Source organism: Lineus longissimus, chromosome 5 (assembly GCF_910592395.1).
Source record: "Lineus longissimus chromosome 5, tnLinLong1.2, whole genome shotgun sequence".
NCBI lineage: Eukaryota > Metazoa > Nemertea > Pilidiophora > Heteronemertea > Lineidae > Lineus > Lineus longissimus.
The window spans coordinates 7,509,318-7,530,709 of NC_088312.1; the positions used below are offsets into that span (position 1 = coordinate 7,509,318).

Sequence of the window (21,392 nt, forward strand, 5' to 3'; positions counted from 1 at the left end):
ACTGAATAAGTTGATAATAACAATCACCGGGTTGAACACGGAACTAAAAAGTAACACAGGCAAAAGAATCACACAGGCAGGAGCACTTGCTCTGAACAAAAACTCCAGGCCTATTTTAAACTACAGGCCAGGCCAGTGTCTTCGTAAGGTGAAATCTTGTTTAAGCAACCGAAATGTACCTGCGAGTACAAGAAAGAACTTTCAATTTCATTTGACACAGATACTGTCTTGTCATAACTCAAAGAGAAGCCCCCTCCCTTTTTCTGGTGGAGAACAATAACGTTTCAGGGTACCTCTCCCCAAAAAACCAATGCTTCTACTGATTTTTTACCTAAGATTCCCGCAAAAGGTCCATTTAGGCTCGGCTGCGCCCTCCACTTTCCAAAATTTCTGGACCAGCCACTGCTGCCAATCATGTAACAGTCAAGGTATAATAGGGTCAAATTTATTTGGAAGTTCTTCTTGGGATGCTGGGTAGATTACAGGTCTACTAACAATTACATACAGTGAAAGCACATATGGTTAATGGTACACATGGAATAAACATGGCACCTGCTACTGCAGTTCTGATATTTCCAACACAATTAACTTTCATTTATAAAAAAAAAAAAAAATGCACTGTTTCACAGTGTAGCAGAATTCTGCAGACAAACATTTTGCCGAAATACCAGAAACGAACATGAATTGACTGGATAACAAGTTTTTAAAAAAAAGGCTTCTTGTACAACAGTACATGAATTTCAAATAGAAGTGTTTTTGAGTTGGTAACAAAATAAATGTCTGGCATCTTTCTTTCACCAAAAATATTTACCATATTATCAGATACGAAATGCAATGATCAAATCAAATAAAACTATGGTACTTCTCCTGTAAAGATTTAAGCTGCCAAATAAGAGCAGGAAGTCCAATGAAATCAAACCCTACCAGTATAGATGAGTTGACATGCGAACAATAGATCTCAATATGGCACACAGCTAGAATCTTACATTATCACAACTGGGACAGTCATATGTTTTAAGGCTAAGGTCCCAACAGTCATGAAGTTGCAATGGCTTGCGTGAATGCCAATCTAATCCATGTATATGTTGAATTTAAAAGCTTCTTATAAAAAAGCAGCTGTCAAATCCAACAAAAATGGAAGCTTGATCGCACACATTCTGAACCATCAGAGGTACTCCGTCTGTTGCCGTTGGTGTCATGGAGTCCGGGTCGGCAGAGTGGATCCAAAGCTTGAGGGTCAAGATGGATCTTACACTACGGTAATGTAGCCAATACTCTTTGTATGGATAACCTTTTTACAAAGGACCCTCTCACAGACTGCAGCATGTCCGAAAAGGTGGAGGCTTTCGGAAAGAATGATTTTTATCCTTTCCCTTGGTGTGCTTTATGGAACACTTCATGGAACATGTTGCTTTAAACAAGGCCTCCCGAGGCTTCAATACTGATTGTCTGTGTTCGACAATATTTACAACAGTGGATTTCAAAATGGCAATCGATCTGAATAGCCTATTGATCACCCAGCTGAGAATTTTCAGTGGAGCATCACCACAGACTGGCAATGTCCACGCTTTTGCACTAGCTCATACACTACATACCCACCAGAGCCGAACAAGATGTGAATACATTCTCAACTCCTGGGAATAGGCATTTTACTGGGCAGTTGAATTGTATCCTACTTGTATCAACCCCTGCTACTATTCTAGTTCTTGCTTACAAGACATACATGTACAATGTACAACAAAACACTCTCCCTAACTAAGTTGCAAAGCATAACACTGAAAAAACGTAGGGCCTATGCTATTCTCATGAAAGTCTGCTCAAGACCTAACCACAGCTAGCCTAAAGCTAACAGTATCATTACATAAAAGATGACAGTCACTAATATAACATCCAAATGCTAGAAGTTCAACACAATGCCAAATTATCATCACCTAAAATATACATTTGTTTTGTTTTGAAAGTACAGGTTATATGCGGATTATACAAAGTTTCCTGTGAAATGATTAGCACAGATATAAATCAATAAAAAGCTGCCTCCTGAAGCATCATACATGTACAATAACCCCAAAACAGTTACCATCACTCACAGGCCTTTCACAAACTAAAGGAGTCAACTAATATGACTAAGGTCTTCAACCCCTTGCCTCCTGTGTCTAGCATCTCTACAGTACAAAATCACAATGGCAAACACCTACTTACAGTTTCATGTGCAGGCCTATGACAAAAAGTGGACTTCAACTTATATATCACTGAAAAACCGAGCTCGACAACTTGTGTATGAACACATTGAGGAAATGTTCTGAGATTCAAAAATTTTGTTTCCTTCAGTGCTACATTAGTTCAGGAATCCTGGCTTCATGAAATAAGTTTCAATGGGTTATTCCCCGATTCACATACCAATTTTTAATTGGCCCACTTCCCTGGGCATTGTCTGACATATCTTCTTTGCATGTTTTGGGCTTGGGAAGTGTAGCCCATGACAATCAATAGTGCACAAAGACATGACAGCTGAAGTCCTCCCTTCACCACCCTCCTTATTTCATTCAGTCATGGCCTTGGCACAGTTATCGATACCAACAACAACATGCATGGGTAATGGGAATGGATAGTCACAATAACTAGCACACGAGACGATACTTTTTTATGAGTTGGTGCTTGGATTTTTAACACTATCTTGGAGTAGGATTTGATAAAAACAGAAATAACAATAATTTTTTGATAATTTCTTATTTTTAAATGAAATATGAAAGGTAATAGATCAGAGGGAGAGATGAACTCAAAGTTTTCCTTGAAAAAAAGGAAACTTCCCAATACTATTCCCTTACTATTCATAATGCTGGTCAAGATCAGTTTACTCCAAACATCCACGTGCAGCAACTGAAAGTACCCCACTGCCCATCAATCTGAGGCTGGGGACTGTATCACCAGACCGTGAGACAAAGTAAGAAACAATGATATTTTCAGGTACCTCAGGTTATAGTGGTATCATCAGAATTCCGGAGCAAACAAAGGTTTATTTTACAATTTTTTGGAGATTTTGGGGCAGAGGAAAATACGAGATTGTCCAAAACTTTTTGCTACTCCAAAGCACCAACAAATAAATAATGCTTTGCCTGAGTTAAATTGATGCAACGTTAGATAAAACATCACCCGCTCATTGTTTCCAAGTTGCAGCACAATAAAAAATCTTCACAACATTTTTCAATCTTTGGCAGTGTAATTACTGAGAACATTATATAGTATGATTTCTTATCCTGGTATTCATATCATCTCTTTAGGCCTACCCATTGACATGAAAGCGCCACATGCACAGACGCAGGATCAAGTCCTGGCTAAGTGCCAATCCTGACAACAACTGATACATTGGCAAGTTGCCAACCCTCAAAAACATGGAGATCATTGTGCAGACTAGGACAAATAGGATGTAATGATTGCTGACCCGCTCAAATTGAATAATATCACTTTTCAACACATTATTCAGAAGTATGAGCTCAGTCATTTAAGAGAGCCAAATCTCTGCACCAAGAACTGGTAGGTATATTTTCAGCTTGCACAATTTTCAGAAAGACATTGCAATTGTCAAAGATATCAATCGAGTAAAGGTTGCGACATAATTTAAAGTCAGTAAGCATTTTGAACATTACCTTTATCATTGCCAATTCAGTTAAATGATGTCCAAACTCATTGTGACTCTGTGACAGTAGTTTCTATCACCGCCGAAGCATTCCAAGAGCCATGAGAGGGACTCAAGTCAAACATAATCATGATCAAGTTTTAAACCTCCATGCTGACAATGCAATGCGATGCCTGAAGCCTGCATGGAATCTTACACCGGGTTTAAGAGTGAAATATACATGAAAAATACAATAATATAGTTGATATGATGCATGTACATAAATATATTACTCCCATGTGAATCTCTCTCTGTCTTGTCATTGTCAGTTGCCTTGGTACAGTCCATCACTATTTGACCATCGCCCGCCAGCCGGAGGAGAGTTGGTGTCCATTTTTAAGGAAGATCGCAGTCTCGTGCTGGTTTTAAAAATAGCACATCCATCCATGTATACCAAGACAACTATCCAACGACCGACTGTGTGCAGTGGCACAAATGCCCATAATCATGTTTATTCCTTCCAAGCTTTCACCAAAAAAATCCTCATCACAAGATTCTTCAACTTTATCATGGTTAATTCAAATCCATTGTTTTTTTTAGAAAATACACTGTATGTAGCATATACAATCCCACAATCAGATCGAGCAAAAGTGTATCCATTGACATTCAGATGAAAATATTCCACATTAAATCTAAATTGTTGACACTCAAAATCCAAGCACATTTTATGAATATGACACAATGACATAGACTATTTACCTTTCTTTCAGAGTCTGTAATCCAAATTAATGACAGGTAGAGATGGCGAAGGAATCTTCTAGAAACAACACTTAGACATCGATACCGTCCTGAGGATCGAGCCCTGACGGAGTGACCAGGGTCATTCCTGTTTAGCACCAAGTACCCTGATCCCGCATCAAACGTAATTGTGGCAGAAAATCCTCACAATTTCAAATGTTTGCAGCAGATGAAAGAATCTTATCTGAACATGTCATGCTATACTGGCCTCACACTGGGAACAAGACAACTGTCTACAAACTACAGCTTTCAAACTCAACCAACTAAGGTTAAACAGTCCGCAATCCTTCTCCTAACAGCAGCAAATCCATCCGTTCGGAAACAACCAAAAATGAGTCCAAGTCGATGAGTGTAACAGTTAAGTTATGATGTGTGTCCAAAGAATATAGATCAGGAACAGGCAAGCTATTTTACTTCATTTCTACTACTCCTGTCCCTACTATTTTCAACGAAGTCCATTCAAAACATCCTATCATTGACAAAAGCTACACCTCAACAGTTGAGTGCCAATTTTATAGGAACTTCATCAAGTTCACTGGTTTTATGACAGTCACACTTTTATGAATACGATATGGGTTGGAACACGTACCAGTACCAGGCAGGAGTTCATACAAGAACAATACACTAAAATTGCCTAGAATTGACTTTTGGAGAGTGTCACTTGCATATATTTGGCTGCTGGATGATGTAAACTTCTTGTAGGGGTTTAACAAAGTGGTGATCCTCTATCTTACAACTCGGGCATGGCAATGCATGGCTATACTCGCTGTAGAATTGTAGCCCACATATAATAATCGGTATCTGACAATGCTTGCAGCTTAGACGCTTCTGACAACATGGAGTTGCAGCAAATATATCGTAAGAATACATGGTACCGAGCAGCAATGTGCTTCCATCCCAACGCCTTCCACATGCTCCACAACGCAGGATTACACCCCCTTCCAAACATCGCATACAGACAGCCTGCAAGTATTGGGTCTTGCCATCCATTTGGACACGGTATGCACTCGTCTGGTCATACATGACTGGAGACAGGAAGAAGGTGCCATCGATCAAAGGGTATCGGTCGAAGACGGACATCCTAGTTTTGCATAGGAGACAAGAGATGTTGGTTGCCTTGTAAGAGCTGAGGTGTGACAGAATGAAGCTGCGGGTATCATCGTTACCATGCGGGCCATCATCTTCCATCTTGATGTGGTAAGGGTTCTGCTTGTGGCGCGGCAAGATGCTGAATGACATGAAGTCTGGTCGACGCTTGAAGATATTCCCAGCAGCAGCCTGCGAGGCATCAGCAAAGAAATCAAACTTTGACTTCTTGGAACCACCCACGTTTGGAGTACAAGGTGTAGATGGAGGAGTCACTGTTGCTGGAGAACCCAACGAGTTTGGGGGACTGGACCCAGTGCTTGTCAGACTAAGATGGCGAACTCTCTGATGTGGTTGAACATTGGAAGGAGTTGCATGAGTTGGGGGCAAGGGACCAGACATGTGACGCTTGACATTCGGGTGGACACCAATGCCGTTCGTGTTAATATTATTAATCATGACAGCCATGATTCCGCCGCCATTGGCATTACCACTACCATTACCATTAGCATGGTGGGTTTTCTCATGCTTACCAGTGTTTATAACCGGCATGGGCTTGTCATTGGTCGACTTCTTCTTATTGCGACGTTTTGTATTCGCCTTCGGGATGTAATCCAAATCCTTCCTCAGATGACCGCGACCACACTTACAGTCACAAGCCTTAAACGCCAGATCGTATCCTTTCTTGGTCCACAGATTCTGCAAGCGCTGCTTCTCAGACCAACTCCGGGCACGACCACAGGAACGAAGATAAGCCAAGACGACATCTTCCCACATATCGAAACACTCCTTATGCATCCAGTCACTCTGATCACATTGTTCATTGTTGCAAATCACTCGGACCGCATCATGAGGATCATTGACAGTTATCATCTCACAAACTTCACATCCTGTAGGTAAACAGCATTTCACCATACTACCCTGGCCCTGCTGACCCTGAGGGTCTCTATTCTCAATGTCCCTTTGCGCCCCTCGCACATGGTCATTTTCTCGCACGTGCCGTTGTTGCCCTTCAGCACCCGCACCATTGGCATGTGGCTCAGTAGACTGCTGATTCTTGCTTTCGTCGTTCTCCTCCCCACTTCCCCTTCGCTTACCGTTTGACACAGGCGCTTGTTTTTTGTGGCGATGGTTCGGCATGATTCCTACGATATCCAGGAATGTACCAGTAGAAATGATAGCCTCTAAAATCGAAAGGACCGACGAAAAACAGCGATTATCCTTCGTGCTACTGTACCGACAACTCCATCTGTTCGTGTTTTCAAACACTGCTCTATTTTGTTTTCCTCAATAGAGGCGTTCACGTGCCTGGGAAGGTCACCTTCTTCAGCCAATAAGCGTATAGCTATCTCGACTGCAGGGCCTCATATCTGTGTATTGACATGCAGTTATTGAATAACCCCTGTATCGAGGATAGAAGTGTTTACTAATAAAGATATCACGTGGTTCCCGCAGCATGGTTATCGTCTGCCATGAATGAATGGACAGGATATAAACAAATTTCAGAAATGATTGTACTACAGCGTAATCTGGGAGTAATCATGATAATAGTCCTTGCGGCCCTAGTAATTTGGCGGTTTTTCGAAAGCCGAGCAATGTTTTAGACCAGTAAAGTCTGAAGGGAACAGGCTTCCAGACCAAACCCGGATGTTTTGCAGACGAGTGAACCATACTCGACATAAACAATATGACTCTATACTAATTTACTGTTCTCACATCCTGAGAGTCAATAGACGTTTTTTACTCCATCATCATATACAAAATATCGACAGGTGGGAGTATAACCAATGCTTAGTACAGGATGTTATTCTTAATGTCGTAACACGTGAATTACACGACACATGCGTATCATCTCAGTCCCTCCCCAAAAACCGTCAATCCTTGAAAATCGTGGTTAATAGCGAACATTTACCCCCGATTTCCTCAGGATGGGTCCTAACATGGCTCTATAGAGACCCAAGGCCTTATAATAAGTAGTCTTATTGAGAGGTGGGGCAATTGAAAACCACAATGGCCAGGGTGTATCGAAGGCTGTAGCTCAACTATCAAGAGAACATTCTCCAAGCGTCGTCAATGGTGATCATCGTTGCCAAGCCTGTTTCACTCTACCTGAATTTCAGCGGGTGCATGTAAAATTCGACAGACGGCCCGAAGACCGGGAGATTGCAGGCTAAAGCTACAACATCGCCATCTGATGATTTTATGACTAACTATCCGTCTTGGTATTTTCCAGCAATGGGCGCCGAAAAAATGTGGTGAAGAATATGAGTGGACAACTGCTTTTTATCCTCCAACTTCTTTACTTGAATCAGCATGAAGGTCCGGTCACAGCCAACCTGCAGTATGAGCATTATGGACAATACAGATCTGGAGATGTTTTATCCTTCAAGAACAAAGCAGAGACAAAGTCACAACCAAGACTAGGGTAAGCCCTTGAAGCTAGTACATCTGCATTGAGGTCGCAGCCAACTTGCTGGAGATGTTTAGACAGAGACAAATATCCACCGCAGTTTGAATCTTTTAAAACGGATTAGCAAAATCAGAGCCACAAGTAGATCAGTCCTTGAGAACTTAAGACAAGAGGTCAAAACAACTTGTTCAACACCTTCAAATAAGTGAGGACATGAAAACATGTCACATCCAATTTCCAACACGGCTGGGTTGTCACAACCAGCCAGTGGAACACTTTTACATGGTCTTCGGCGAAATATCATACATTTTGACACACAGGTTAATTTTTTACACACACACACATTTCTACACCTACGTAAATGTTGACTGAAGGACATTCGCAAAAAAGATTCACGTTTTTAATTTTAAAACAAAACAATAAATACAATTCTACTAAAGATAACGTAGTTTTGTCCAAGCACTTTACCAATGGCATCAACATATAAAGCACCATTAATAGAAAAACGCCCTAAACCTAAATATATAATACAGAGTCTCGACATTTATTTTTTAGAATTAATTCAATCCAGCCTTTTCAAGGCATCTAGACCCTCAAGCCTTGGATCAACTCTGCCGACCCGGACTCTGTTACACCACTGAGGGGAGGTAACTGATGGTTCAGAATGTTTCAAGGTGGTCTTGGTTGGCAATACGTTCTCTACTGCTGGAGTAACCAGCCAGTATTTTGATTTTTGTCATCCAAATGAAATAACTACTGTACTTGGGATATGTAACTGCAGCTAATACCAGACTGACATAGCATTGCCTCAATGCCGGGCTTCCCGCTCTGCCTTGGTGGCATTCCGTAGATTGATTATATCCTTGCGCGCATTCTGTAGTCCAGCTCCCTCTGCTGTTTTGTAGACCACACCCATCCAGATGCCGAAGCATATCAATACACTCAGGATGCATTGTAACAAGGTGTAAAGACAGCTCAGTTCAAATATTGGATTGGTCCATCCGAAAAAAATGAAGAGGAGGAGACAGACCACCACATATCCAAGGTAGAGCATCTTTTCAAAGTCAACACGAGTTAATCCTTGTTGCAAGATCCCCAGTGCATCGTTGAGTGCTCCGTCTCGCTCTTCAATGTCCTTGATTTCCAAGACGGGTCCCATGGCTGAAAGAAAAGAACGGCAGATGATATTTGAAACATGCAGAATGATACATGCAAGCTCCCAAAAACAGGTAAGGTAGGCACTGCACATGTAAGTATATCAGAGCACAGCACAGTGATGAAATTGTAGAGCATGTGACTCCCAGTTCACTTGCTGTCAGTGGTTCAAACTCAGATGATTGAATAACTGTGAAAATGTCTACAATGTATTTCAATCTTACCAGTGATATTTCTCCTAAGAGTGAAGACAGCCGCCACGCCTTCATGGTCAGAATATGGAAACGTCTGGTCTGGTATCTTGCCCATCGTTACAGAACAATCCAGACACTCGATGCTACAACCTGGAGGAAAATAACACACTTGAACATCTTCAGATACAAGCTCTTTCAGGGCCACCACTAGCCAAAGCCAGCAGCACATAAAGCACCGGGTATGTTTGAAGATACAGATTCAGATACTGTAAGAGAAACTGACTGTCCAAGTTTGGCCAATTGCTGGGGCAATTCAACTTTGAGAACTTTGAATCAGCACCGTGATCGGCAGACGTTTAAATCGCATTTCCAGCTTCCGATACCGATTCAAAGTCCTCATAAGAGTATGCACTAACACTTCGTTTTATTATCAATGACTTGAAGTTTCCCTACCTTGGTTATTCTTGTACATTATGTAATCAATTCTCTCACCATGCGGGAAGTTTTTCAACCAATAAGCTGAATGGAATAGATTAGAGGGTAAGTCACTTGTGTTACCAGTCTCTGGGTTCGATGGCTTGACTTTCTGAAATTGAAATTTGCATAGTATAGATATGTGGAGCACATTATATCATTTTGTTTGCAGCGTGGCAGTGTCTCAATTTTCAACGCTAAGTTTGACCTCTGGTTTGGTACTGCCTTGGCCTTCATACCAGAGTTGCAAGTGATTTAAGTACTTCTCTGGTCGAGTCAGGAATACAGAAAACAATTCTTTATCTTTCAGATCAACCAATGTCTAATCAACAGATGATATTGAAAACTGACTAGTGTGACCAAGAACTGGCCATTTCCCATTGGCCAATGCCACGAGGCCATGCCAATTTGAAGGAGACAAATTTTTCTCAGTCAAGGAAGGTAAACGTAGGATAAAACAACACATTCTAGATCCTTTCTAAATTCCTCATACTGACCTGATCAAGCCAAGCATCCTTCAGCAGAGAATTCTTTCTTATGACACTATATGCCACACTGTCAGGACGGGCATTAAAATCTCCAGCCGCAATCACCATATCACATGAATCGCTAGTTGTCTTAATAAACTGACTCATCTCAAATGCCTGGGAAACTCGGCAAGCCAGATACTCGTCATTTACTACTCTGTATTGGGCATGCATCTGGAACATGGTCAAATGAAGAAACCAAAATAACCATGTCAAAATGGGAGAATATTTATCAGTGCAGCATTATTCAGTTATTTTTGCCAATTCCTCACCAGTAGCCTGTAAGTACTGGTACCTGCACTGTGCACTCACATGTATATAACAAGCATCATCATCAACTTTTCTTCTGTCCCTCTCTAAGTTATCAAGTCTTAGCAAGTCGACCAAGAAGTAGTAACCATTTTTTAGTCTTTATCAAAACCGCTCTCTCATAGCGATGCCCGTTTTAAGCCTGGTAACGGCATTGATACTAAACTAGAAATGTGACATGAACCTTGCCATTAGTACCGGTAGTTAAAGTGGAATGGCCTCAACTTACATGTGTGGCATACACATTGATCCTGAATCCCTTGACATCAATCTTGGCAAGCCCACAACCTTTCCCCCCAAACCAGTCACCGTGGTAGAACCTGTGAGCAAACCCGTTGACCTGATAACGATGAAGGAATGTTTCGAGGATCGGATACTTTGAGAAGAGACACACTCCAGTACCAATCATGTTACTGAAAGAAGAACATTGTTTTAAATGCCGAAGAACTTGGCGTACATCTTGAAAAGCGCTTATAGATTTCTCATTTGATCTTTATCATACCTTTTCCTAAATAATACTTTGGTAACTGGAACTTGCAATTTTGTTGAATAGTATTATGATATGTGTTGGCTCTGTACTGAGTCTTTATGGACACTGTGGCACTGATAAAATTCATCAAATTTAGATGCCTCTTACCCTTACCTATGAAAATAATGGGTATAGGGCATCACACTCGTGATCTTCTTACACAATTTGTCATAATCACTCTGGCACCAGATCTGAAACAAGAAAGGTTGGATATTTATCACATGTTAAACAAACTTGCTATCTGAGTATGTTTAAGAAATGTCGGTACAAAACAGTTAAGTATGTACAGTTAATTACATGTATTTAACCAGTATTGCAAATAAAGTGGAACCCTTCAACAGACACCGCTGTTTGCAGGACAACAGCAATTGCAACTTCTACACAATTTGTTTAACAAAACATGCTTTGAAATAATTGTTGAAACATCATCTATTCGTTCTCAATCTCATCTACCAACCTCTTGCAAGGTCACAATATCATATTCTCCCTTAGCAACTTCAGCTCCTATAGCAGCTATCCTCTCATGGCGGTACTGGCAGGCAAACGGTGTGTGCACACCCCTGGAAGAGAAACGGGAAAGAAGAATATGATCAAGAACATGAGAATGTAATCAGAGAGCAAGACATGTAGACAACAATTGGTGGGAGAAGAAAATGCACAATGAGATAGGAATCGATGAAATCATGCATATGGCTATTGTGACTTGTCCGTAACTCCAAACAATGGGTAAATGAAAGCGTGAACCGATAAAAATTTAAAATGTGAAATGTTTTTGAGATACCCTGTAGGCCTATTTACATGGTCCGAAACTAGAAATGTCGTATGTGTAATCGAAACGTTGGCTAAATCACACGTTCCGATTATATATTACTCACCATGAATTCAAAGTTAACACATTTAGTGTTAGGCCCGTCATGCTGACGTCGGTAACTTTGGTCGATAAAAGGGATAAAGTTATATAATTAGCTAAAAAAACCACTAAAATTCGAGAAATGGCACTTTGTTGTGGGCGTCGTTGCTTATTTCTACTCTGGCCGTAAGGATCCAATCGTCAGCGTTGTCTTCGGCACACTGTTTAGTTCCTAGCTTTGCCGTTGGCGCTGTAAAATCTTTGAAATGCCAGATATCCAACCAGCACTGGTGCCCGCGCGCAGGCACAGTCCCAGCAACCTATGACCCGGCGCTAGTCATGACCTTGTGTGAAAGTTAAAGTGACTTCTCAAAAATCATGTTTGGGGAAGCCCACGGGCCAACTGGAAGCTATTTTTGTTGGAAAAACCAACACATATCTCCGGTTGTCCCTTTAATGGAATTATTCGGGCCCCTAGCCAGGGGATGTGTCCTTGATCAATAACCACTGACCTTGGACTCGGATATGTCATACTCTGACTAACTAAACCTGGATTACTTTATAATTTCATTATTGTCTCCTAAAACAGATTGAAAGAGTGGTCTGGATAATGTCGGCAGGCGAAATTAACCAGCCAAGGTTAGCCATGGTCAATCAAAATCGTTCAAAACCAAGGCCATACTTTCCAATCGCCCTACCCTATTTGAAGACAACGAAACATAAATAAAAATGCACTTTTTCCGATAGAAATTAATTTGTAACTGTCGGTTAGGAGACAAGAATCCGTTTATTCTTGTTACATGACTGTGGCAGACGGTAGGCCTGTAGAATTTGTGTGCCGAAATTCCGAGTTCGAACCCTCCAGGCTACTTGCAGAAATAATTTCTACCTGTTTCCAAAAGTGCGACTCAGTGGTCCTTATCTTCCATTGACTCGTTGGTAATGAAGACATGCGTGGCCCCTTGGATGTGACCATGCAGGCGATGATGTGGGTATACGGGTGGGATCTGTCATATACAGGTCACGGTCTGTCTTCTGCTACCCCCCCCCCCTCCGAGCTCTCCCACCTTTAGTTTCGTGCGTCAACCGCAGCTTATGGCGTTCTGTGCGATCAAAATATATGGCGTGTTGCAATTACAAAAATCAAAAGCAATTAAAATAATCTGTTTGAAAACAGTCGCGTGACATCAATCACAGCAAGCGGGACATTGATTGGAATTAATGGACTGGAAGTGGATCTGCTTTGATGAATTCGTGCAGAGACGTTCTTGTGAGATGCCTCAGCTAACAGTCTCGTTTCTGGTATGTCGTAAGATGAGGACTAAATTCGCCCTCTTCTGAAATTTATGCACATATACTGGTGTCCCAGTTGATGTTGACTTTATCAAGGTTTTGCTACACAAGCCACAAAAACAAGGTTTAATTGTGCCCGTGAGTGGCGCTGTAACAGGCCTACGTCCTCTCTTGCGTGTCGGTTGAATCTTCTATCCGTGTGATACTACAAGTGGTGGCGCATGGTGGCAAGCAGGGGAACTACATATGTATCCTGGTCAGGTAAATCCTACGCCCAAGCTGTCCCTTTAAAACGGGTTGCGTCTTTTTCGCACATGTAGGTAAATCTATCCCTTATGCTTTAAATTCCTGTCAAATTGTATTGACACTTGGAAATTGATGATGTCAGTGTCCATGGAAGATAAAGTTCACTGGTGCCAATATTTAATTTTTATGACTCTCTGGTTCAAACATGTCATCAGTTTACCATAGCATCAGTTTTCCGGTGGGATGACACCACAGAGAATGAGATCTATTATTGTTTGTCATCATTGTATCCTAAGTTCCACTTACTAAACAACATCCTAATTGTATCAGTCTGGTGCAGATTGATAGAAACCAGTATTTTTAAACTATAAATCAATCCCCAAGGATGCCTATAAAGCGGCCTGCATGCCCTTGGAGAATTCTGTGTTGATGCTTTTAAGCCGGTGTTGAAGTAGAAAATGTCCCCTTTGGAAAAACTGTCCGGCCCTATTGTATTCTGACGGATAATGGCACATGCATATAGTTAGTATAAAGGCCATGACCGTAGAGAGATTAAAGCGTGTAATAGAATCATTTGTTCCCCTGAAATTTTATCACATTTACAGGACATTTAAAACTTCTACACCGGTTTAGCTACGTTTGTCATACTACACGCTTCGGCCGGCTTGACTGCGTTGACACAAACTATATATCAATGATAGCCAACAGAAAATAAAATCCATGTAGCCAACATGTACTCTTGACTGTGTTCGTGCATCCTCACTTTATAATGGATGGGATATACATGAATGCCAAGCAAATTGGTAAAAGGCAGTCCAAGGTCACCATCATTTCGGAAGACAAATTACGCTATTTTGTTTTGATCGTTGAGATGTCTCGATATATATATTTAGTACGTTTTCTCTATCCCAGTGGATTAAAAAAATGGGGTTTACCTTATGAAAATACGTGTTTACCTCGAAAAGAAATACAAAAGAAGCGGGCAAAAGACTATGGGTGGGGGGCCACACATAGCTTGAATTTATGGCAAATTGTATTCCATTATCTATGCTTACCCCTCAAACGTTGTTATAAGATGTCTTTGTTTATTTGTGTTTTAAAGGTAAGCTAATACGAAACCTTCATCCTTCATATACCATAAAAACATTTCTAAGATATAATAGTTATCAGGTATAGAGTTATATGACTCGCAGTAAGCATATTATAGGCCCGAATACTGACAACAGGATTTTAGAGTAGATGTTTGCAATGGAATGGTGATTTAATAAGATAATGTAGTTCTAAGGCAAGTTGCCCGCACAACGAGTTCCCTAGGAGGAGTGAAAAACAACTCGGAAGGTCGGCAGCTTTTTGTCATCAAATGCGAAGGAGGAGAAGAAGAAGAAGAAGAAGAAGAAGAAGAAGAAGAAGAAGAAGAGGAAGAAGAAGAGAAGAAGAAGAGTCATGAGATCAGACAATTATTTCGCCATATACAGCGTTATCAAAACTTAACTTCATCGAGCAATCAATACCGGGTGGTTGATAATACTGTACATGTATTTGAAAGATGAAACTGATAGTACTGAATGTAGAGCACTTTTCTAAACCTTCTAGAGCCTGGTGGGTCGAAACGGGCTCATTGTACGCCTTAAATTTAATTCTCGATCGAATGCAATTGATCCCAGTCCATATACGGCTGATAAGCGATTAAGCGACTAATGGGCGGCAGAAAACAGTCTGCTCCTGAATGTATCAATGGCCTGGCGGTTGATATATACTGAAGGGGTTAAGAGCACAATATAGGATCCTTTGTCCAGAGGGTATTAACCAGATTCCATGGACATTTAACACCGACCAAATCTGTTATGTAACCCGTGAGATGTGACCAAAATCCATTTATGGCCTCGGACGGTTTAAACACCATTCGATTGGATCAAAACATTTCATAGTCTCTACTAAATGTCCACACCCACTGTATGCGGCAAAACCTGATATACTATCCTTCCACCCGCCGCCGAACACATACTGCTCCATGTTTTGCCTGCATAATTCACAATATAAAGCAATCATTTTCTTGGAAACAAAGATGTAAATGGAAGCGCACAGAATCAAGCTACCAAGAGGTTAGAGTAGCTTGGTCACGTGGTTTTCCTATGATGTCCCGCCTCGCTCGCAACAGGTCAATACATCAAAACGAGTCGGAACGCTGCAGAAAGGTATCGTTGCCAGCGTTCATACCACTAACTTTGCTTGTATCTGAAAGTATTTTTTCTCATAGTACGATAACACTCGGAGAGGAAGAGTAATATTGTGAGTTTGAAAACTTTGTTTGTTGTTCGTCTATAGACTGAAAACTTCGTTATTGGAGAAACTGGATTCTTACAAGAATCAAAGGAATATACAGCCAGAGAAGTGCTAAGAATTAAAAGGTAAGTGCTTTCTTTAACTTTTTATCGTAATACTAACTCACTTAGTAACTTATCTTCTGTTTTCGACAATCTTATGAGAACTCCCATTTTGTTGACAAACATCGTTTATATCGTGTCAATGACCTTTTAGGTTTGTTCCAATAATCCTTACAGGTGATAAAAACGATTCCGATTTCTCTCATTGAAAAGTATCGTTCATCGGCACCATAGTTCGCAACATTAATATACACTGTACTTCATTCTCATTTTCGGGACACTCGCAAATCAACTTTCATAATCGGTAGCAAGAGGAAACGGGCAACTTATCCAAAATTGTCGGCGATAAAAAAACCCAGTTACATACATTATTTCGTCGTTGGTGACCATTCATAAGGTCTGAGAAACTTTCCAAATAACTGTCTTGACTGTGTGCCACCTCATTTAACGAGCTTTTTGTTCGATGTTTTACGATACGGAAGTTCATTACTGCGAGTGCGCTTCTTCATTCAACAAGATTTCGTCATTATTTTGCGATATAGAAGTTGATTAGGCTACATCAACGTACTTTAAGCGTGTACTGTTTCCCTACAGATTTACCCTAAAGAAATGGATACTGCGTGCAGTTTCTTTCAACGAGTTTTCTTCTCTGTTTAATTTACGGCTAGAAGTTGATATTAGCTTGGTCGATTGGTAATTTTCGTTTTGTCGATATGCGTACGAATGTTGTACCTGTTTCTGTTAATGAGGCCAATGAGAAAAAATCCATGTGAGGTCGTGCAGAAGTGTTGCCTTCGAGCATTTTCTCTCCTTCGCCATCTGTATGGATGCATCATGAGAAACTTCTGTCAAAGATGTGAACTACCCACGAATGGGAGAGTTACGTGGCGTGTGAATAAATAGCAGAATAAATAACACTACACACTATCACCCTACAAAAGCATGTTATGCGCCTTTGCTTCGTTTGAGTCCCTTTGTTTCAGCAACGAACTTGACTAATAGTACGAAATGCCCATCAAGTATTCAAGCATTTCGTGAAAGCTATGTTTCACCATCGCCAGTCATTTCAGAAATATTGGCAATGGTGTCGTGACGAGGCCTTCAACTGTGAGAACACAACATTTCCCCGTTTCTGGCAAATCATCTGCTCAGGTCAGTGGCAAATTCTCACCTCATCTAACTTACCTAGTCATGGTAGAGGCAAGGTAGAGGTGGAATATTTGCTATTGACCTTAGAACAAGGTAAGAGTATTGGCATATCTTTCTTGCAAACCCATGATTCTCTCGCATGATGTTCGACCCATGAGGTCCGGCAATAACCAAATATGAAAACGTTGCATACTTTGCGAGAGCAACAGGTATATAAGAAAATGAAGAGCCAGGGTGTCAGCATTATTGAACGTACGAAATTCAATATGCATGGAATAATTTCTGGCTGAAATCCATCCCTTTTTATCAGCCAGTGCCCTTGTAAACAATCGAAAAACATCTTTGGTGATTAGCAGGTAAGCAATCCCACTTCTGCCTTGTGCTGGAGTATCTGGATGCTTGGCCAGTAACCAAACACAAAATAAGGTTAAAGGAGCAGAAGTTTAAACAAAACGTGTTTTCATGCAGATATTGGCCTTGGTTTAAAAGAAATTGGACATTAGACCCTCCGTATTAACCAATGCACACTTTACTAATCGAGCAATCAGGAATAGAATTGTTGCTCGATATGATCAAATACCACATCTCAATATTTTGGTAGCCTTATTAAAGGAACGCAAATATTGTTGTTTACTTATGAGCTTATGTACAAAATGCATCTACATGTACGTGTACATTGTACTTACAAAATATACGCACATGAACATACAGCCTGCACTAGCCTCCATGTGCACAGATTTTAGATACTTTTTGAACGTATCTCATTTTTTTCTGAATAACACGATTATTTATACAATATGTACATGTATATATGGCTGACCGACATTCTGGCTAATGGTTTGGATCTCCATATTTTGTTCACGTCCATGGATGCTCTGACCGACATGACCGATGGCCATCTTGAATATTTGAACGTAGTGCGCAATAAACAAGCACTGTATATGATCATTAATATTATTATTATCATCATCATTACATGTCTTGCTCAATGAGGGGAAAAATTGCCTCGTTCGTTTGTATACGATTTCAATAATTACAAACACGGAGTAAGATATCCTTGTCGTCAGCATCGCACACTTTTTATCTGTCACGAAATTCATTTCGAGTTTCCTTTGCTTATTGGATGTAAGCACAATGAATACGACATACCATTACTATGGTACATCAATAATACAATATCATAGCACTTCAATGAGTATTTGCTAAAAGGGTCCTCACTTTATCACCCCACTTGATCCCACTTGCTCTCAATAGTTCACTCAGTGCTTGGTATTTGATATATATCAGGACGAGTGGAAAACTAAGATGCTGGACACTAATATGATTGGACACTCATCCAGCACACTTGAGTGCGAAATATGATTGGTTAGAAACACAAAATATATTCGTTGACTTTAGTATTAAGAATTGTATCATATTTTTGGATGATCACACCACACGACCGATCTCATTTTCACTTCTGTATTTGATATTAACAGAGGCGGTAACTGTCATTGATATCTTTAAAACATGTCCAGTTACATTTGAATCGAGTAGTTGCTGTGTGAATGATTAGAGAGTCCAATACACGTAATATTCAACATTTTATACATAACACGTCAGTTTTCTTCCCAAAAGTATCCAGATTACTATCCAGATACATTTGTATCAAAACGGATGTAGAGCTCTACATTCGTGGTATCAAGTAGTTGCTGTGTGAGTGATTTGAGAGTCTCCTCCACGTAATGCATCTTCAGCTGGGGTATTAGCTGAATGGGGAATGAGGAAGAGGCATATTGATGATCGATGTACCGCCCCCTCCACAACGGGGGAGACTTTTCGAGACTCTCAACAACTTTATCTAAATAGAGAGATGATTTAAATTTGTTATTTAAGTAAATCGCACTCGATTGGATCCATTGCAATGCATATTTGTTGTCCCAGTCGACTTGTGGTTGTCCTTCGGAGATTTAGAAACGCTAAGACCACAAGGACAAAATTAACATCACTGTTCTTGTTTGGAAAAGAATATCAGGCAAAATCCGGGTGCATTGGACAATCCATGCGATATCGCGTCAAATCGCATTCTGTGGAAAGCAACCCTTCCGTTTTTGCGAATTCAGACAAGATGTAGTTCATCTCAGCAGCGATGACAAACTGTTGGATATATGCAGAGTGGCAAGACACTGCGGTTACCTTAAAGTGACCACATCAGATCAATAGAGAATGTGTGCTGCCGAAGACACCGTTCAATTTTTTTTATCTATGTCATACTCGAAGATACCAAGGAGACGTTTAGTGCCAATTCTTACAAATGTGAAGGATAATGTACTTCATGAAATTGTCTGATGATTTTTTCCTCTCATCTTCTCAACCGTGTGGATTGTACAGCAGCAATACGTGGCTGCATGATTCGCTAGGAGCCAACTGTAACTGGCAAAAAGCTCTTTAATATTCGCGCAGATTCGAGTACTTGCTGTAAAAAGCTAAATGATATTTTTCACGTTTTATAAAGAATTGGTTTTCATAGGAGCTGTCTACTGCCAGATTCAATGGGAAAATAGTAGCTTCATATCCGTTTTAAGACTGCTCCAGTCGTGTGTAACATTGATGAGATACAATACAAGCTAAAATGTATATGAAATATCATTATGATGTAGAAATACACACTTTTGTAGCCAAAGAAATATGATGGGATACAAGCTAAAATGTGTATCAAATATTATCATAATGTATAAGTAACACACACTTTTGTAGCCAAAAAACCTATTGGTTTAGTTTTTTAACTTCGTAACTGAGCCAATCTTTCTAGAGTTGTGGAGTGTAACTTCCAGCTGCAGTCATTCCCATATGACATCATGGTAAGAATGTGATACAATGTCTATTTAGACAACAACGATTTTGTCACAATATACATGCTAACTTATACATGCGCCACTGAATGAGTTATCTTAGTCACGACATCATACATAAACGCGCTGATCGTATGTGTAAGGTAATGTGGTTTCATATAAATATTTGATTTAGACCTACTTGATGATAAATTGAATATAGAGACTGTGTTAATGATGAAAGTATGAATGACTGCGAAAGCATTCACCAGACTCCAAGTACATTCGAGTGTACAGATTCTCTCCATCCGACCACCCACTCGTATTTTGTTCAAGTTCAATATTGTCAAGAACATGGTTGGTTGGATTTTTTCCACCTGTAGATACCTTTCAATCTACTCGGAAATTCAAAGTGGTAGACCTTGCCGAACCAAGAATAGAATAGATCTAGTGTCAGATTCTCTTATTCCAGGAAAAATACACAATATCGGCTACATTAGCGCCAGAATGTGGGACTTTTTACTGTTACAACAAGCGCCAACGCCTTTCTTGGTATGCTCTGTACATAAAAAGATTACTACCAAAGACTGCGTCTTCTGCATTATGCTCTGCAGTGTCATTGAAAAGATTTCTACTAAGTGCGTGTGTTATTCATTATGCTCTAAAAGCTGTTACTATCGAAGAGTGTGTCTTATTCATTATGCTCTAAAAGCGGTTACTACCGAAGAGCGACGTGTCTTATTCATTATGCTCTAAAAGCTGTTACTACCGAAGAGCGTGTCTTATTCATTATGCTCTGAAAGCTATTACTACCGAAGAGCGTGTCTTATTCTTTATGCTCTTAAAGCAGTTACTACCGAAGAGCGTGTCTTATTCTTTATGCTCTAAAAGCTATTACTACCGAAGAGCGTGTCTTATTCTTTATGCTCTTAAAGCAGTTACTACCGAAGAGCGTGTCTTATTCTTTATGCTCTAAAAGCTGTTACTACCGAAGAGCGTGTCTTATTCATTATGCTCTAAAAGCTGTTACTACCGAAGAGCGTGTCTTATTCATTATGCTCTAAAAGCTGTTACTACCGAAGAGTGTGTCTTATTCTTTATGCTCTTAAAGCGGTTACTACCGAAGAGCGTGTCTTCATTATGCTCTTAAAGCAGTTACTACAAAGAGCATATCTTGTCCATTCTGCTCTGTGGTTACTACGTGCGTTATGACGTAATGAAAGAAATCACTACGAAAGAGTGTGGTCTTATGCGTTTTAGTCGGTGATAGATTACTATCAAAGAAGAGATAACAATCAATAAAGAAGAGACAACCACCTAAGAGTACGTCTCATGCAGTGTGTTCTGTAGTGGCACGAAACGGATTAATACCATTTTAACAGTGCATCTTGCACGTTAAGGCGCCAGTTGCCACACAATATGTGGGCTGGTATTGGTGAATACTTGAATATATTGAATGATGAGTAGAATGTCAACACCATATATTTTACAAACAATCGGCATAGAGGCAACTCGGCTCCGGCAGCGCCGATAGATTCTTGACTCTGAAATAAACAAAAAAACTG

General features: G+C 40.3%; 3 protein-coding genes and 1 long non-coding RNA gene across 6 annotated transcripts in view; 2 read left to right on the top strand and 2 right to left on the bottom strand.

The window, feature by feature from the left end:
* Positions 1 to 505: 505 nt before the first annotated feature.
* On the bottom strand, positions 506 to 6,786 carry LOC135487437 (headcase protein-like). Its single transcript, XM_064771078.1, has one exon. The coding sequence runs from the start codon at positions 6,635 to 6,637 to the stop codon at positions 5,069 to 5,071; it is 1,569 nt and encodes a 522-aa protein (XP_064627148.1). The 5' UTR covers positions 6,638 to 6,786; the 3' UTR covers positions 506 to 5,068.
* A 1,556-nt stretch (positions 6,787 to 8,342) lies between these two features.
* LOC135487438 (putative neutral sphingomyelinase) lies at positions 8,343 to 12,095 on the bottom strand. Its single transcript, XM_064771079.1, has 8 exons — positions 11,971 to 12,095; positions 11,553 to 11,655; positions 11,210 to 11,286; positions 10,796 to 10,979; positions 10,228 to 10,431; positions 9,710 to 9,842; positions 9,287 to 9,406; positions 8,343 to 9,068 (listed from the first exon to the last, which is right to left on the bottom strand). Exons 1-8 carry the CDS (start codon positions 12,009 to 12,011, stop codon positions 8,716 to 8,718), a joined length of 1,215 nt encoding a protein of 404 aa, XP_064627149.1. The 5' UTR covers positions 12,012 to 12,095; the 3' UTR covers positions 8,343 to 8,715.
* Positions 9,379 to 11,971, top strand: LOC135487439 (uncharacterized). Its single transcript, XR_010446849.1, has 3 exons — positions 9,379 to 9,495; positions 10,041 to 10,171; positions 11,597 to 11,971. It is a non-coding gene; the product is annotated as an uncharacterized LOC135487439 (long non-coding RNA).
* A 3,568-nt stretch (positions 12,096 to 15,663) lies between the features above and the next one.
* LOC135487566 (inositol 1,4,5-trisphosphate receptor type 3-like) overlaps positions 15,664 to 21,392 on the top strand; it is a 169,343-nt gene continuing 163,614 nt past the window's right edge. For all 3 annotated transcript variants that reach the window (XM_064771414.1, XM_064771416.1, XM_064771419.1), the window contains exon 1: positions 15,664 to 15,892. The gene's annotated coding sequence lies outside the window, so the exon portion shown is untranslated. The remainder of the gene's footprint in view (positions 15,893 to 21,392) is intronic.

Bases quoted from the DNA above. Each gene is read 5' to 3' on its own strand.
- LOC135487437 (XM_064771078.1), bottom strand. From the start codon at position 6,637: ATGCCGAACCATCGCCACAAAAAACAAGCGCCTGTGTCAAACGGTAAG.
- LOC135487438 (XM_064771079.1), bottom strand. From the start codon at position 12,011: ATGACGGGCCTAACACTAAATGTGTTAACTTTGAATTCATG. The intron at 11,287-11,552 runs GTTGGTAGATGA...TTCTTGTTTCAG, and splicing joins ATATTGTGACCTTGCAAGAG to ATCTGGTGCCAGAGTGATTA. The intron at 9,843-10,227 runs GTCAGTATGAGG...TTTCAATTTCAG, and splicing joins AGGATGCTTGGCTTGATCAG to AAAGTCAAGCCATCGAACCC.